General features: G+C 39.9%; 1 protein-coding gene, 1 long non-coding RNA gene and 1 pseudogene across 7 annotated transcripts; all 3 read left to right on the top strand.

The window, feature by feature from the left end:
- Positions 1 to 4,562: 4,562 nt before the first annotated feature.
- Positions 4,563 to 8,098, top strand: LOC120286861 (TMV resistance protein N-like). 6 transcript variants are annotated; one of them, XR_005545576.1, is made up of 4 exons: positions 4,563 to 4,791; positions 4,902 to 5,417; positions 6,170 to 7,264; positions 7,767 to 8,098. XR_005545576.1 is itself a non-coding variant. In XM_039299437.1 (3 exons), the coding sequence occupies exons 2-3, from the start codon at positions 5,206 to 5,208 to the stop codon at positions 6,915 to 6,917; spliced, it is 960 nt and encodes a 319-aa protein (XP_039155371.1). In that variant the 5' UTR covers positions 4,563 to 4,693; positions 4,902 to 5,205; the 3' UTR covers positions 6,918 to 7,265. The 6 variants fall into 6 exon arrangements, 1 of the variants encoding a protein (XP_039155371.1); XR_005545575.1 differs by having other exon boundaries at positions 4,563 to 4,693; positions 4,879 to 5,417; XR_005545574.1 differs by having other exon boundaries at positions 4,563 to 4,693.
- A 1,790-nt stretch (positions 8,099 to 9,888) lies between these two features.
- On the top strand, positions 9,889 to 11,067 carry LOC120286883. The gene is made up of 2 exons (XR_005545597.1): positions 9,889 to 10,624; positions 10,789 to 11,067. It is a non-coding gene; the product is annotated as an uncharacterized LOC120286883 (long non-coding RNA).
- An 805-nt stretch (positions 11,068 to 11,872) lies between these two features.
- LOC120287138 overlaps positions 11,873 to 19,082 on the top strand; it is a 33,202-nt pseudogene continuing 25,992 nt past the window's right edge.

The following is a 19,082-nucleotide window of genomic DNA, read 5'->3' on the forward strand; positions in this document are numbered from 1 at the left end:
ATATCACATTCCTTTAGCTTCTTCAATTATGGGTTTTCGGGTCATAAATAGTGCTTTAGCTGTTCTAGTGATGTTAATTTTGTGAACGGGATTTGACAAGCTTCAGAGTACTGAGGCCACCCAAGGGCGTACATTGTTACAAGCAAGCTTCTTTTTCACGCATGAGTGCATGCTTAATCATGTTAGAGTCTCTGAGTTCTTCAGATTTACAAGCCAATTTGAAGATGCACTCTCTTGAGAACTTTCTTTGTGGGGAGGATGAGATTTTCACAAGAATCGCATATTTGGTCCATTTGGGCATATATCTTTTGCCAGTCAACTTTATGGCATTGTCTATACACTGTAATAATAGAGCTTGTTATTATCTCTACTTGTAGAGATCAAGGAATTTAATTTATCAATGCCAGCTTAGAAAGCCTTTCCACTACCACTACCAAAGATAAAGTCTATCTTCGTAGGAATTAAAGGGACACCTCGCATGTGAAAGAATGTAGAAGGTGATTACTTCGTCTTGGGCTATAGGCAGAAGCAAGCTCTGTGGAGAATATACTAGTTTCTGATTATCTTCTGCGGACTTCCTTAAGAAAAACAAAGGAAGATAACGGAAAGAATGTGGAAACACAGCACCATACAACTTTTGTTCTTCATTTGTATGTTGCGAATACTCCTGAAGTCACTGCTGATATCAGAGACATAGACAACGGTGCCATGGTGAGTTTCCCCCTCCCATCGTTAATTTGCTTGCTATTTGTGGAATTCGGGATGACAGAATTGCTAGGCTCTATATGAAAATGGAATTTGATAATGTTGGTTGTTTTCTGGGGATATTCTTTGGATTACCTTTTCAGATGAGTGAACTTCAAATCATTGGTGAATATACGGATCATTTTATGTCGGACTAATTTGATGTCGTTGATTGTTTTCTATGGATTTCTGGGACAGCAAAAACTGGAGAAGTAGGGATGGACCTCGTCATCATTCCTGCGGAGTTCCTAGGAAAACGGGAATGAAAAGAGATGACCTGTTCAAAATGAGTGCTGGAACAACAGAACCCCTTGTGAAGGAGTTGCCAAATGTTGCCCAAAAGCTATCGTCAACCGGATTAGTAGCTCTGTTAACTCCACAGTACCCATTGCGTCTGACGTTTGCAAGAGAGCATGCACTTATGACCCAAAGAGACTGTTGGTGTGACCATGCTCGACATAGTCAGAGTAAAATACTTCTGTGGTGCGTATAATTCCTGCTTGTACTCTCTTACTGATACTATCAAGAAGCATCAAGTATATTTATAGAGTTCAGAGTATCAGGTCGTCACTTTGTATGAGCCTACAAAGTTGGAAGCGTATTTACCTTGTTTAGCACGCTTTTGCCTTGCGTACAATGAGTTGCTCCGAGACAGCTCCGTGGACCTGGTGTTTTATTAAGTAGGCTAATGCCTCGGGTGGGGGATAATGTAGGTAATAAATCAGGCTATTTGCTAGTCTAGCGGTGGAGTCCAGAGGCCCCATCTATTTGATTGTTTTGAGTGAAATAATTATGTAAGTGCTGTTATGTATTAGTGAGTGTTATCTATTATCTTCTCATGATCATGAGGTTGTTTATGGTCATAGATATTTGGTACTAATGCTCAGGCAACAAAATTGTACAAGATACTAGTTTTGAGACTGTCATGCAAGCCAACAACATTTTTCCTATCCCAGGTAGATTCCTTATCTATTATGTTCCTTGCAGGCGGAAGTACTTGGTCTTGATCCTAGAGAAGTTGATATTCCAGTTGTTGGGGGTCGTGCAGGAGTGACAATTTCACCCATTTATCTCAGGTTTGTGTATCCTAATGAGAATTTTTATATGTTTGACAGATATGCTGTTAGAAATTGCAGTTTTCATTGATATGCTAAATGTCAGTTGGCATTTTCAAATTATGCAGGTCCTTATTCTTTCCCTCCTCAAGAAATTGATTTCCTAAAACACGCATCCAAAATGGCGGGACAGAAATTGTCAAGGTAAATAAATTTCAATTTGTTATGGGTTTAGACTTCAATTTAGGCGGTTTTGCTGTCATATCAAAGAAACATTGAATGAGTGTCTTCAGTGGCTTCTCAGGTTTGGTGCCCTGAAGAAACTTATCAAGACCTTGTCCCATTTCCATCAAAGATCTTTATCCTTTTTGCTTTACTTTTTCAAACTAAAATGACTAATGATAATCTTTATTGTTGTCCCCATTATTCTTTGCATCCAAAGTGCGCTTCTCTTTCAAAACTAAAATGACCAATGATAATCTTTATTGGTCCCCATACTGGGGCTGACTACTCAGGAGCTTCTTCCTCTTGGCCTGCTGAATGAGTATGAAAGGCCTGGAGTTTTAATAATCTTGAAATTTTTTGTTCTTCCGTGATATTATCAAAGGAAGATGCAGTTTTTTTTCAATTTTGGCCTTTCTTTGTTAACCTGTAGAGCTGGCTTGGAAAAAGCAGAGCAAAAGTTCGCAACAAGTATTCAGAAGGGCGTTTCATTCATCAAGAAGCGAGCCGATTGAAAACGTGGCCTAAGGAAAAAGATGTCCTCTTCATAGTTTCCTCTTACTTTTCTACTCAAAATTGCTACCTGGGAATAAATGGTTCAAACCTATGAAGTTGTCAAAGTTCATTTTGCATAGGTGACATAGAAAACACAGAGGTTTTTCTTTTTTTGCATGTAACGTACTCAAATGAGAATCTATGTAATAATCTGGTGGACGGATGTTTGTATATCATTGTCCTATGTTCCATCTTTCTCATATTCGTGCTCGGATTTCCTCTTTCTTATGCACCCATAGTATTGCATCTACGTAATATGAGATATATGGTGGCGCAATAAGCAAATGATAGATAGAGAGTGCTGAATAAGCTTAAGCTCGTCTTTTGCACTAGATTTGAAGTATAAGATGTTGGGTATTTCAATAGTTTTGAAATAGTGAAAGCTACTCGGGCCAAAAAATAAAATAAAATAGTGAAAGCTATTAATTTTTGTAATAGTTTTTAACCTTTATCAATTTGTAATGGATTTTTGCCAGCCATTAATCTATAAGGTTTTGAAACGAATCATTAACCATTTCATAACATTCTTGACTACTATTAAATTACGATAGCTTTGCAACATTTTATAATGGCCATCTTTCTTTTACTTGGGATTTTGCTACTATAATAGTTTTTGAGTTAGGGTGTGAGTAACATCATATTGTGAGCTACAAATTCTTAAAAGAGTGGACCCACAATAATTTTTAATTATTTGTTGTTTATTTTTTTTTTGTGATACAAAATTAACTGTTATTCTTACAATAGATTAAAGATGATCACATAAGTATTTCATTACAAATAGTTACTTTGAACATAATTGAAAAATGATATCGAAGTTGTTAAAATAAGAATATTCTTTTTTCTCATTGCATGCCTTTCATTTTGTTGTGAGGTTATACATATTACATTGTTTATGTTCCTTCTATTATTCAAAATGTGAAATAGAAGAAGGTCTGTCATATCTTGGGAAGATAGCCATTAGAGTTTATCACAATAAGTTTTGTAATCTAATGAGCAAAATTATCCTTAAGGGTAGTACTTGGACCCTTAAGAAAATTAATATTATTTTCTCATTTATTTTTCAATTGATTTCCAAAAACTCTTGTTTTTCATATTATCTAATGTTTTTCCAACATAAGAGACTCAGGTGCTGTTCTCTACCGCTTTGTCCAGAAGATTTCAGAGACAAATGAACAAGAGAACCATTATAGAGGCTCTTCTTGTGTGCAGTGGGCAGAGAGGAGTTGAAATTATCATTTCAACGCAATAGCACAAGATCGAGAGTTTTCAGTCGGAGAAGCCTCTCCGAAGATTTGGCCTAATCACCAGCAGCAATTTCTCACACCAAGTTCTCCTTACTAGCATAAAGACTAAGAGATTGGCAATTTTTCTTTGATTTGTGAAAGTTCAAGTCAAATTTGTTCCAAGAATAAAGGTAAGGGTAACAAGAATAAATGTCAGGGTTTGTGTGTTTTATTGAAAACTTCCTATCGCTGCAAACAATTTTTTAGGATATTCGATTATAGAGAAAATAAAGTGTTATCTGGTTATTGTTTGTGATGAAAACAAGTTCAAAAATTGAATTTATAATGTTAGATAATATTTAAAATCCATGAAAGGTGGCCTATATAGTAAATTACATAGAAGTTGGGAAAGACATTAAGAAATCATATTTGTAATATATATTTTAACTCTAACGTTCATTCCTCAAAGAAGTCAATAAAAGTGCGCTAGCCGCCAGGGAGAAAGTGCTCCTTCGAATGGATGTGGATTGAAACTCTTCGACATAGCAAAACTGGGGTGGACAACGATGTGTTAAAAGTAAAGTTAGTTGAGATTTCCACATTAGAACGTTGGACGGTCAACCTGGAGCACGGCTTTGTTCAAAAAAAAAAAAAAAAAAAAACCTGGAGCACGGCGGCCTACTTTTCATAGCTTCAATAAAGAATTTTGAGAGTAAAACCTCCAAAATATCTTAAAAGTCAAAACACTCTTGTTTCTGGTTCTCATTCTCAGATCTGCCTCTCTCTCTCTCTCTCTCTCTTTCTCTCTCGTTTCTACAGCTGCGCCCTTCGATCTCTCTCGAGTCTTGACTGAGTCGCCGGTCTTGTCTCGTTTCGTCTCTCTCGATCTCGCAGGTACTCTCTTCTTTCGTTTTCGATTTCTTCATCCAATGTTTCGATTCCGGTGTGCTGCCATTTCGGTTTCTTTGGGAGTTTGCCATCGCCAATTGATGGTATGAATCACGACTAACCATACCCACCACCCGTTTTTTCTTCTTTTGTTTGTTAACTTCCCCCGATTGATGTCTCGCATCAACAAGGCTTAATGACAATTTTCCTTCAGCTTGATTCCATAACCCAAGTCTCGTTTGCTACCTGAGATGGCATCTGTCACTAACGCTTCAGGAATGGAGTTCGAGGTGTTCTTGAGTTTTAGGGGACCGGATACTCGGGACCATTTTACCAGTTGCCTCTATAGTCAAATGGTGGAGAAAGGAATCCGCGTCTTCAAAGACAACGAAGAGCTCCGAGTCGGTCAGAAGATTGGTGGAAACCTTTTGCAAGCCCTTGACAACACTCAAATCTAAATCCCCATCTTCTCTAAGGGTTTTGCTTCCAGTCCATGGTGTCTCCGTGAGGTTGCTCATATGGTAGATTGCACTTCAAAGTCGGATGGGAAGAAGGAGATCCTCCCCATTTTCTTCGATGTGGAGCCTGATGATGTCAAGCTCAAAACAGAATTGTATAAAAATGCCCTGTCCATGCATAAGAATAAGTATGGCCCCGATGAGGTGAAGCGCTGGGAAGTTGCTCTTGTTGAGGTTCCAACTAGAGTTGGTTGGAAGCTGGAAGGAAAAGGGTAAGTTTTCCGCAACTCTTTCAGAGTTACTAATTTTAATATGATCTGTCCGGGACTTTTTTTCTTTTAGCTCTTCACATAACAAGAAATTCTCCCCACCACCCCCCAAAGAAAAGAACAATTCTCTCTTGGGTAGTGATGGAGCTTCACACTGCTCGATGCAGCATTCAAGCTTGGCACGTCACCGTTATTTTAACGTCTCCTCAAAATCTAGAGGGAGGTTCATTAGATGTGGACGTTTTCACCTCTATGTTGACAGTGTCTCGATGCAGTCTCCTGATATCATAGAGATCTCCAGAGAGATGCGACTTGGAGACGCAGTATAAATTGAAATTTTATTAATGAGCAGCAAGGCAAAATAGTCATGAAGGTTTGATTAGATTACTTTCCACTATTCTCTCCCCTTCAACCAACTACGAAATGACCCAAATTTCTTCATTTTCTCTTAATCACTGTGTTTAAACCCAGTCAATGAGAGTCTGGCAGCAGGTTAGTGTTAAATCCAATCAATGGGAATATGGACAACGACAACAGCTAATACGAGGCCTTTTATTATAATTTGATTTTCATTGTAACTTGAGATTATTATGTTTAAACGGATTCAATTTTTTTTTTTGAAGAACCGCCACCATTTGTAAAACAATCCTTATGTTTTTCATATATGTTATTCAAATAGCTTATGCTTGAAAGTTAGGAATAGTCCATTGCCATTATTTTCTCAGTCTGAATCGTCCACCATCACTGTTTGGCAGGTATGGGGAACTTATAAAATTGATTGTTCAAGAGCTTCTACATAAGCTGAAGGGGAAGGATAGACCTCTTCCTGACTATCTAGTTGAAATGGATGATTTAGTACAAATAGAGAAACTGTTGGATGCTAACTCTAATGACCATGTACGATTCCTTATAATCCATGGAATAGGTGGTATTGGTAAATCAACTCTTGCTAGTATTATCTTCAACCGATTCCGGTCTAAATTCAATTCTAGTAGTTACCTTGATGATGTTCCATGTCAAGGTCTTTTAGATGTGCAAAAGAAACTGCTATCTGACACACTAGGCTCAACCTCTATTATCGGAATCCTCGACACCAATGATGGGATCGATCGCATAAGAAGAGGACTTAGCAACAAGAAAGTTCTGGTTGTTGTTGATAATGTGGATGAGAAGAGGCAACTCGAGAACCTCGCAGGGAGACATGATTGGTTTGGTTTTGGAAGTAGGATCATTATTACAATCAGGGACAAAAGCACAATACTTGATAAGGACAACCAAATGCCACCTAGCAATTACTTGGCCTACCCAATGAAGGAGATGCCCATGGTTCAAGCAATTCGGCTTTTCAGCAAGCATGCCTTTAGAAGTGATACTCCTCCAAGAGATTGCTACAATTTTTTGGAAAGAGTCGTTTCAAGCATAGGAAGGCTTCCTTTGACTCTAGAAGTAGTGGGTTCTCTTTTCGCCAACACGGTCAATGGGATGAGACATTGGAGGACTTAAAGCAAGTCCCGCATAAGCACGTCCGAAATACATTGATGATAAGTATCAACAAATTGGAGGACATAGAAATGGCCATATTCCTAGACATAGCATGTTTTTGCATCGGGGAGTATAAGACTTATGCAGATTACATGTGGCGTAGTAGTGGATATTCTCCACGCAGCGTGATTGATGTTCTTCTCCTCATGTCGTTGATAAAGATTGATGAGTTCAATAGGTTTTGGATGCATGATGAAATTCGAGATCTAGGAAGGTACATTGTCAAGGAAGAGAATTTTGAAGATGCTGGAGAGCGCCGTTGGGTGCAAATTGATGAGAATACTCTAGATATACTGAGTAACAACGAGGTGAAAGTTATTACGAGTAGAAGACATAATCAATCAAGCAAAATCTTTGGTCATGTGCATTAAAATGAGAATGTCCTGCTTTGCTTTCTAACTTATAGAGAAATAGAAAGGAACTTTTAAACAACAAAAGTATATGTTTTCATGCCTTACCCATGTGAAACGAGAATAAAGCTAATGCGCCATTTGGTTAGTTCAAATTCTTAATTTCTTGTTTTAGAGAGGATGAAAATGAGTTCTTTGTCCTTACCAAAAAAAAAATTCTTTGTTTCCTGGTGTTTAGTTTGTGAAAAGACCGAGGAAATTAACTTCGCATGGACATTTTAAATATGTTTGGTTTGTCTCGTTTTCAAGTTAAGAAGAGTGCTGATTATTTTGTTATAACGTGGGTCTGATTTAATTAGTTTGGGGTCAAAGAAGAACCACTGATATTGTTGACTACTTGCATTGGTTTTTTACTTCGTTTGTTGTATATTCAATCTTTATTCTCTGATGTTGCTGGCAGGAAAAACGAGCTGTACGAGCACTCAGTTTGGGTATTAGTCATGACTTAATACCTGAAGAATTAGCCTATTTGCCAATGCTGAGGTTTCTTGGAGGGGAAAGACTGAATTTTGTAGGTGACTTCAAGAATCTTCTTCATAGTCTAAGATGGCTTTCTTGGCGTCATTGCCCGCACGATTTTTCAGCGACAAATCTTCACTTGGTGAATTTGGTCGTGCTCGACCTTTCATCAAGCGACATCACCCACAATTGGGGTGGATGGAGGCATATCGAGGTACTAACACGCCTCGCTCAAGTTCGCTTTGAATTCTATCAATTGTGTTTCATATTCTCATACTTTTTGTCAGCATGTAATATGCCTTCTTTTCCATAGCAGATGGCGAAAAGTTGAAAATTCTAGATTTGACATGCTGCAATGAGTTAACCAAGACACCTGATTTTTTGGAGTTTGGCAAGTTGGAGAAACTGATTCTCGCTGGCTGTGAGCAATTATCTACAATTGATAGCTCAATCGGTAAGCTAAAATTGCTAAATACTTTGAATATTGAGGGATGTGCATGCCTTGAAGGGTTGCCCGAAGAAATTGGTTCTTTAGAATACTTGTCAGAGATTATCATGCCTTGCTTCGGCAAATCGTTCAAACTTCCTGAGACACTAGGCGATCTAAAATCTTTGACAAAGTTTGAAATTCAATTTCATCCGGGTATCTACCGACTTCCTTATTCCATAGGAATGTTGAATCTCACACGTTTGGTTTTGTCTAACCGCAAGAATCTTTATGAGCTTCCGCATTCTATCGGGAATTGGAATTATTAGTTGAGTTGGATTTAAAACTCTCCGGGATCTCTGTTCTCCCCGATTCCATTGGAAGCTTGAGGAATCTCAAGCATTTGCTTTTGTTTGGGTGTGAGAATTTACATGAGCTTCCAAACTCTATCGGGGAGCTAGAATCATTGGTCGAGTTGAATTTAGAACATTCGAGGATCTCCGTTCTCCCTAATTCCATTGGAAGGTTAATGAATTTCCTACATTTGTCTTTTTCTAAATGCAAGAATCTACATGAGCTTCCAGATTTTATTGAGGAACAAGAATCATTAGTCGATTTGGATTTAAGTTACTCGGGAATATCAGATCTCCCTTATTCTATTGGAAGATTAAAGGATCTCAAGCATTTACTTTTATCTGAATGCAAGAATCTACATGAGCTTCCAAACTCTATTGGGGAACTAAAATCATTGATCAAGTTAGATTTAAAACTCTCAGGGGTATCCATTCTCCCTGATTCCATTGAAAGGCTGAAGAATCTAAAGCATTTGCTTTTATCAGAATGTAAGAATCTAAATGATCTTCCGAACTCTATTGGGAAACTAGAATCTTTGGTCGAGTTAGATTTATCGCTTTCAGGGATTTCTGATCTCCCTAATTCTATTGGAAGATTAAGGAATCTCGAGCATTTACTTTTATTTGGATGCAAGAATCTAAATGATCTTCCGAACTCTATTGGGGAACTAAAATAATTGGTTGAGTTAAATTTAAAACTTTCGGGGATTTCTATTCTCCCTAACTCCATTGGAAGGTTAAGGAATCTTAAGCATTTGATTTTATTTGGATGCGAAAATTTGCATGAGCTTCCGCACTCGTTGGGAAATTACAATCATTGGTTGAGTTGGATTTAAAACTCTCGAGAATCTCCGTTCTCCCGATTCCATTGGAAGGTTGACGAATTTCACGCATTTATCTTTTCTGGATGCGACAATCTAAATGAGCTTCGGACTCTATTGGAAAACTAGAATCATTGGTTGAGTTAGATTTAAAATTTTCGGGGATCTCTGTTCTTCCTGATTCCATTGGAAGGTTAAAAGATCTCAAGCATTTACTTTTATCCGGATGCAAGAATCTACATGAGCTTTCTGATTCTATTGGGGAACTAGAATCATTGGTCAAATTGGATTTAAAATTCTCGGAGATCTGTGTTCTCCCTGATTCTATTGGAAGGTTGACAAGTTTAACGCATTTGTCTATTTCTGGATGCAAGAATCTATATGAGCTTCCAGACTCTATTGGGGAAATGAAATTATTGGTTGAATTGGATTTAAAATCCTCGGGATCTCCCTTCTCCCGATTCCATTGAAAATCTAAGGAGACTAAAAGTCTTAAATGTGGCATACACAAAGATACACACAATACCCTATGCTCTCGGAGGGGTAAAGACACTTGAAGAGCTCGATGCCTCGTTTTGTCGGCATCTCATGGATGAAATACCGTGGGAAATGTGGAACTTGACCTATATGAGGGTATTGGATTTAGAATGGAGCCCAATCTCTACATTGCCAGGAAAGATCAGTGCTTTCTCTAGTCTCCAAACACTTAAAATTGCAAGCCACCGGCTTTCCCCATTGCCAGAGCTTCCCTCAAGTTTGAAATGTCTAGTGATTGCAGATGCCGAATTCCCTGCTCTTCCCGATCTATCGCACTTGAAGAGGCTACTAAAATTACAGCTCAGCGACTTCCCCAATCTGGCGGAGATTCCAGGTTTGGGGGAACTAGAATCACTGGAGTCTTTGCACATTACCATGTGTGATGTGATCAAACAATTGCCTAACTTATCGAAGTTGAAAAATCTACAGCATCTCGAGCTATGCCGTTGTAGGAAGTTGAGAGCCGTCGAAGGCTTGAAAGAACTGAATAATTTGGTATATGTGAAGATAGAAAATTGCAGGTCAATGGAAAGGTTGCCCGATGTGTCGACATTACCAAGTTGGAGTTGGGTTTGGCAGAAGCTTTAAAACAAACCGTTCTCTCTACCGTGCAACTGATTGAAGAATATCATGACTGGTATCAAACTGGTGCAGTAGAAAGGTGAGTGGCTTTGAACTTCTCCCAGATTTTCTTTGCATCCAAAGTGCGCATCGGTCGTACGAAAAGGTGTGGGAGTATAGCCTCGTCGAAATTCTCAGGTGCGTTTTGATTACATCAAAGCAAAACAGAAGTTCTCATTTCGGCTTTTCCTTGCTAACCTGTAGAGCTGGCGGTTGAGAAGAGAGTTGGCGGCGAGTTACTCAAGAGTATTGAGGACCTGGTCATGGGATAATGCCAAACCTGCGGGCCCTGCACGTGGGATAAAAGCCAAACTGGCGACACACATTCACCACCGACATGAACTAATCCGAGTGTCTCTCATGTCACTTCTTGAGCCATCTATTGTATTTCTTGATGGTGTTTTGATTTATAGGGTGCCAAAGTACGAGAATGCATCGTATCTCTAATTTACTCCCATTAATATTCAGTGATTATTCCACGCATTCATCTCAGGCCAAGCTCTAAGTGCAATTAGAGTATTTGAATATCAATCACGAGGCTCCATTTATTTAGTACGTTAGTACTTTTGGATCCATCGGCAGCCACTGAGCCCTCTTTTCTTTAATGTTGTTGACTTTATTTCTTTTTACGTGAAATTTTATAAAGAGAAATAACCCAAAAAAAAGTCTTCATAAACCAGCATCCTAAAGGAAAATGATCTACACCCAACTGCAATATAAGTTAAAGCGGAAATCGCCACCCATATTTTTGTAGGATGAAGAGCATAATAGATACGACAGCACTTTGAGAAATTATTCACCCGAGTGGGGGTATAAAGCCTAAAATGAGGGAATTCCCAAGCTTTATTAAAACTTGAAATCAAGGAGGTCACCTTAACGTATCCGTCCATTTTATGACGAAAAGTTTGTAAACGCTGAAGAGGAAAATGCGATCTAGGGGACGACTGTTGATTGATGCACCTTCGTACCTTTAGTCAACGAAGGCTCGAGTGCTGAGCCTCGTGGCGGGCGAAGACTGCGCTACTGCCGAATCTCCCTTGCCGTGCAGGACGTCGCTGGGATTCAAAGTCGTGATCCTGGAGGGATTGGGCAGCCTCTGGCAGTTTTGGTGGGGATCAACCAGCTCGTCTATGTTTTTCCATCTGTAGGGTGTTGTGGATACTCCTGGTGTCACCGCTGATATCCGCCACAAAGACACCGGTGCCATGGTGAGATTCCCCCTCTGATCGTTAATTTGCTTGCTATTTGCTGAATTTAGGATGGTGGAATTGCTAGGCTCTAGATAAAGATGAAATTTGATATTGTTGATTGTTCTGTGGGGATATTGTTTGGATTACCTTTCCGGATGAGTGAGCTTCATATCATTAGTGAGTATATGGATCATTTTTTATGTCAGACTAATTTGATATTGTTGATAGTTTTCTGTGGATTTCTGGGACAACAACTGGAGAAGGCCCCTGTAGGGATGGACCTCGTCATCATCCCTGCCGGAGTTCCTAGGAGAACAGGAATGAAAAGAGATGATCTGTTCAAAATGAGTGCTGGAACAACAGAACCCTTTGTTAAGGAGTTGCCACATATTGCCCGAAAGCCATAGTCAACTGGATTTGTAGCTTTGTTAACTCCACAGTTCCCATTGCAGCCAAAGTTTCCAAGAGCGCTGGCACTTATGATCCAAGAGACTGTTGGGTGTAAACCATGCTCGACGTAGTTAGAGCAAATACTTCTGTGGTACTTATCACTTCTGCTGGTACTGTCTAGCTGAAACCGTCGAGAAGCATCAAGTATATTTATAGAGTTCAGAGTGTCAGGTCGTCACTTTGTATGAGCCTACAAGTTTAGCACGCTTGTCTGGCGTGGAATCACTTGCTCCGAGGGCAGCTAACTTTTTCCCATCTTGCAATAAGACAGGTAAGTGGACCAGGTATTTCATTAAATAGGCTAATGCTTCATGTATGGGATCATGTGCACAGTGGAGACGCCGAGGTGAAAAATCAGGCTATTTGCAAGTGCTGTTATGTATTAGTGAGCGTTATTGGTTCTCTTCTCATGATGATGACCTTGTTTTTGGTGATAGCTATTTGGGACTAATGCTCCGGCAGAAGATTTGTAGAAGAAACCAGTTTCGAGAGTGTCATGCAAGCCAACAGCATTTTACTTTCCCAGGTAGATTCCTTATCTATTATGTTCCATGCAGGCAGAAGTACTTGGTCTTGATCCTAGAGAAGTTGATGTTCCAGTTGTTGGTGGTCATGCATGAGCGACAATTTTACCTCTTATATGTTCGACAGAAAAGCTCTTAGAAATGCAATTTTTTTATATGCCAAATGTCAGTTGGCATTTTCAAATCTGTGGATTAAGCCACCTTATTCTTACACTCCTCGAGGAATTGATTACCTGAAATCACGTATCCAAAATGGCTGGCCAGAAGTTGTCGAGGTAAATAAATATCAATTCGTTTTACAGATTTAGACTTCAACTTAGGCAGTTTTGACGTCATATCACATTCTGCTAGCGTCTTCAGGGGCTTTTCAGTTTTTGTAAAACAGCTTCAGAGTACTGAGGCCCCCTAAGGGGTACACTGTTCCAAGAAAGCATTTTTTTTTTCTCCCAGACACGAGTGCATGCTTAATCATGGTAGAGTCTCTGAATTCTTAACATTTACAAGAAATTTCGAAGATGTGCCCTGCTGAGAACTTCCTGTTTGAGAAGGATGAGATTTTCACAAGAATCACATGTTAGGTCCATACGGGCATATGTCATTTGCAAGTCAATTTTATCGTGTGCAGACTTTGCCTATGCACTGTAATGATTAAAGAATAGAAGAGAGCTTGTTATTTTCTCTACTTGTAGAGGTCACGGAATTCGATTTACCGATGCCACCTTGAAAACCTATCCATTACCACTACCCAAGAAAATGCGTTAATGGGATACCTTGTCTCGGGCTATTGGCAGAAGCAAGCAGTTGTGGACAGTATCTTAATTTCTGATTATTTTGTCAGCTCCTCAATAAGGAAAACAGAGGAACGTAACAGAAAGAATGTAGGAACAGAGCACCTTACATCTTTTGTTGTCACGGCTAAGAGAATGACGTGCATTTTGATAAGCGGAGAAGTTCATGCAGTTGCAGAATTGTTAAATACACCAGACTTACAGTGATCGTACATGCCTACTCGAAACTAGATTTTTCCGCATCTATTTCCACAATGAAATTATGACATGACATCTTAGTTTTCACTTACTTTGCTTCCTTACATTATGTCATGAAGCAAACTGAATTGTTTACATCTGTGTTTTGACAATTTTCATGCTAAAGCTGGAGATGGCTCTGCAACTCTCAAAGATCTTTTGTTTGGCCCTTGAGATGTTGTCTGGTCTCTTTCATGAACCGGAAATTTAATGGCTCTTTGATATGTGGACTCTTTTTACGTGCTCAAATGATGTGAAATTGAAATATGCTGCTGTGAAGTCTGCGGATGGATTCCTACATGGGTTGAGGGGCAACGCTGACATTGTCGAGCGTGCATTTGTTGCTTCTCAGGTTTGGTGCCTCGAAGAAACTTATCAAGATCCAATTTTCTTGCTTCTCTCAAATTCAAACTGAAATGACCAATGAGTTCATCCTGGTGGACGGATTGTCCCATATCTCTCATGTTCAGTGTTCAGATTCCGACTTCCGTTGGCACCCATAATGTTGCCTGTGCGCATTATCAGATGTGCAGTGCCCCTATTGTAATATGTTAACGTGGAAGCTACCTAAGATCGTGTAATTTATGTTGACATGCAATTACCAAAGAAAATAAATGAGAAACAATAAAGAATGCCAAAAATTTATATGATTTGCTATCAAGTGTCGTTACCTATATCTACAGAGAGATCCAATAACAAATAATTTATTATTAATCGGAGAATCCAAGTTTATAATCGTCCACATACTCTTCTATTTCCCACATTTAGATCATATTCAAATCCGTAGTATTTATAAATAAACAAACATTTGGATCTAAAAACTCAATGCAGAAATTTCACCATGTTCAAGCCTGTCCGCATCAAGAGCTCCTCCTCGTGGCTGCGTTCTCCGTGCGGCGGCCCCTCAAGGAGAGTTACTGTGCTGTCACAGCCAATCGGCGGATATGGCAAGACTTAGATCCATCACATTCTTAGATGCAACTGTTAATACATTTTGATAATGGCTCAAAAACTTTAGATGGGAAGCTGATGGCTCCCAGACAATCAGTCAAGCGTTGCCTTTGTCAAGTCACTATCGAATACACCATACAAAACCCAAAACCACTGGAAAATATTAACGAACACAATAAATTAAGGCCATAAATCAAATGATGTCATGCTCTAAGATATAGGACTATCTGAAGGATTTACTTTCGTAAAATAATTGTCGTACCGTGTCATGCTTAAAACCCAGATTTTAGATTTTTTTCTGATTTTGTTACTTCATTTTTAAATCTCGATGGGATGCAAAAGTTTACCATCCTAGATTATAGTACTATTTCGCATGGCCTTTTCCTTGAATTAAATCCTAACTCACATTTTTCTCATCGCCGTTACATAATAAGATGATGGATATATTTAAGTTAAATTCCAGTGATTTCATAGAATTGCAATTTTAACTCCTAGTTTTGGCAATATAACGCCTAAAATAAGGGAAGTCCCAAGCTTTATTAAAACTTAAAATCAAGGTCACTACAGCCTATCCGTCCATTTTATGACGAAAAGTCTGTAAACGTTAACAAGGAAAATGCGATTGGAGCAACGGTTGTTGATTGGTGCTTCTTCGCAGCTTTCGTCAACGAAGACTCGAGTGCTGAGCCTTGCAGCGGGCGAAGACTGCGCAATTGCCGAATCTCCTTGCTGTGCAGGACGTCGCTGGGATTCAAAGTCGTGATCCTGGAGGGACTGGGCAGCCTCTGGCAGTTTTGATGTGGCGACTCATTAATTGTTCATTAATTACAAAAAAAAATTAGGAATTAATTCTTAACCCTTAACAAAATAATTTTCATTAAATTGAGTTACATACGAACATTAGGAACATTTGCGTTGCTATGATTAATTATTAAAATTTTTAGAATTTTTATTTTTAAAATTAAAAAATTAATTTAAAAACTTAGTGGGCCTGGGCTAGGGCTAGGCAGGCCCGACCCCTTTTTCTTTTCCTTTCCCTTCCCCTCTTTCGGCCCAGCTCTCTTCTTTTCTTTTTCTTTTTTTTGTTTTGCCCTTTTCCTTGGCCCGGCCCTTGCCACATCTTTCCCTCTCTTTCCCTCTCGCCATCTGCAACGCGACGAGAACACCGATACGATGGGGAACGGCACGACAGCAGGAGCGTCCGGTCGCTGGTCAGGCCGGCGGGGCAATGCGTCGCAGAGGCCATGTGTGCTGGGCAACTAGGGAGAGAGGGGAGCGAGCCACCGCGCTTGGACCTCGGCCGCCGACCCTCACTGACGCATGCTTCTCCCGCAGTAGGTATCGTGCGCATCTTTTTGAGTTGTGTCGAGTTGCGTCGATTTCCCGGGGATCCCGGTTCGAAGGCATGCGGGGCGACTGGATGCAGTCCGATATATCGAGCTCTATAAGAATATGGATGGGAAGAATTGGAGAGAAAAGTTTTCTGTATTCTCTGTATATCTCCGAATGTACAATGTAATTTTTATATTACAATACATGTATAATGAAAAAGACAACAAAATAATGTACATACTAGATTTGATATAAATTGATCTTCGATTTGATCTTGATTGATCTGAGGAATATTTAATATGATCTGAAGATATCTTGCGTATCTTCCAACACTCCCCCTCAAGCTGGTGGCTTGTAGATATCCAAGACACCGAGCTTGCTTAAGAGATACGCATGCTGTCCTTGACATAGAGGTTTGGTGAACACATCTGCAGGCTGTTCTTCTGTTCCTATCCCCCGTGTTTCGATTATACCTTCCTGTATCTTTTATCGAGTGAAATGGCAGTCCACTTCTATGTGTTTCGTTCTCTCATGCACAATGGGATTTGATGCTAGTTTAAGAGCTACATCATTGTCACAAAACAATCTGGTTGGTCCCTTAACTTGTACTCTAAGGTCCCGAAGTAATCCCCGTAGCCATACTATCTCACATGTCGTTTTCGCCATAGCTCAGTATTCTGCTTCTGCTGAGGATAAAGAGATTGTCGGCTGCTTCTTGGTTTTCCATGAAAGTAGAGAATCTCCCAACTTAATGCAGCAACCGGTTATGGATCTCCTGCTCATCGGACAAGTGGCATAATCTGCATCACAGTACGCTGTCATTTTCATATCACATTTCCTGGAAAGAAGAATCCCGAGTTCAAGACATTTCTTCAAGTACTTCACAACTTTCAGTGCAGCGTTCATGTGAGACTGCTTTGACTTGTGTATGAATTGGCTGAGTGTCTGTACAGCATAACTAATGTCTGGCCTGGTCATAGTCAAATATATGAGTTTCCCGACAAGCTTTTGATAACTCAATGGATCTTTGAGCACTGGATCTGCTTGTTGAGACACTTCAGCATCATAATCTGCCGTAGTCAATTTAACATTTTGCTCGATTGGAATCACAGCTGGCCTACATCCTGATAAACTTGCTTCTGATATGATTTCCAATGCAAATTTTCTCTGGCTGAGAGATATTCCTTGACCTGATCGTGCAATTTCTATTCCAAGGAAATATTTGGGTGTACCCAAATCTTTTATGTGAAAGGTAGAATGCAAGTATTCCTTGAAAACTTGGATAGCCACTTCATCGTTTCCATAATAAGTATATCATCTACATATATCATTAAGTATATAGATGACGTACTTTAGTCCGAGTAAAACGACATAGTCAAATCTGGATTGTTGGAATCCTGCCTATCAAAGACTCTCGCAAATTTGGCATACCATTGTCCGGAGGCTCGCTTGAGTCCATACAGGGATTTGCGGAGACGACATACTCTATTCTCCCCCTGTCTCCATAAACCCTGTGGAATGTCCATATAAATCTCTTCGTCTAAATCTCCATGTAAGAAGGCATTGTGCACATCCATCTGGTGCAACGGCCAATGCTGAAAGGCTGCTACTGAGAGAAATGAGCGTACCGTAACATCTTTAGCAACGGGAGAGAAGGTTTCGTGGTAGTCAAAACCTTCCTGTTGCGTGAAACCTTTGGCCACTAATCGAGCCTTGTACCTTTCAATTGATCCATCTGCTCGATATTTGATCTTGTACACCCATTTGCATCCAATCGCCTTCCGGTTTGGGGTAGAGAGACGAGTTCCCATGTCTGATTATCCACTAAGGCCTGCAATTCTGCTTTCATAGCTTGCTGCCACCTCGGATCGGCTCGCCTCATCATAATTGGATGGTTCTTGCTCCTCGAAATGCGAGAGATGCAACAACGATGCTCCGCCGACAGCCGATCAAATGAAACATAAGAGGAGATGGGAAAAGAATACCCGGGCGAGTTTCGACTCCACACACATAGTCTTTCGTCCAAGTTGGTGGATGCGTGACTCGCCGGGAACGCCTTGGTGGGGTATTTGCAGGCAATAATGAACCCGAGCTAGTATCAACAAGAGTGGATGAATGATCCATGCCAGTATTAGCAGAGGCAGAGTCAAGCACAACTTCATCATCTGAGATGTGGTTTGTGGGTTCCAGCGGAGGCGTCGAGTCCATGGTTGATGCAGAGGAGTCTCTGCTATATGTTGATGCAGGAAATAGAACATACCCTGGATCATTTGCAGTTTCTTCAATTTGAGGTGAAGAGTGATGTCTTCGGTTATCTGTGTTTGGTTCTTGTGTAGCGAAAGGAAAGATATCCTCCTGGAATGAAACATCCCTACTAACAAAGAATTCCCCTGTAGATGAATCATAAATCCTGTACCCCTTTTGTAAAGTGGGATATCCCATGAATGTGCAACGGCGAGCATGAGGACTCATCTTATCTTTAGGTCCCACTATTATGGCATAACATTGACAGCCAAAAATCTTCAAATGACTCATATTTGGCTTCCTCCCAAAGAGTAATTCAAAGGGACTTCGACCACCGAGAATCTTGGTCGGCATTCTATTGATTAGATAAGCTGCAGTTAAGACACAGTCTCCCCAAAAATTATCAGGGATGGAAGCTTGAAACTTTAAGGCACGAGCAACTTCCAATAAGTGACGATGTTTCCTTTCCACTACCCCATTTTGCTGCGGAGTATACGTGCAGGAACTCTCATGTAAAATCCCTTGAGATGAAAGTAAACCAATACACTCATGGTTAAAGAATTCCTTCCCATTGTCTGTTCGTATTCGATGGATTGTCTTGCCAAATTGAGTTTTCGATAAAGATAGGAAAGTCCTTAAATGGGATATGACTTGACCCTTAGATTGCATGAGAAAAATCCATGTGGCCCTTGAGTGGTCATCCACAATGGTGAGGAAAAAACGGGACCCATCATGATTCTGTGTATGGTAAGGACCCCAAACATCAATATGAAGTAAGGAAA

Source organism: Eucalyptus grandis, chromosome 8 (genome assembly GCF_016545825.1).
Source record: "Eucalyptus grandis isolate ANBG69807.140 chromosome 8, ASM1654582v1, whole genome shotgun sequence".
In the NCBI taxonomy this organism is placed as follows: domain Eukaryota; kingdom Viridiplantae; phylum Streptophyta; class Magnoliopsida; order Myrtales; family Myrtaceae; genus Eucalyptus; species Eucalyptus grandis.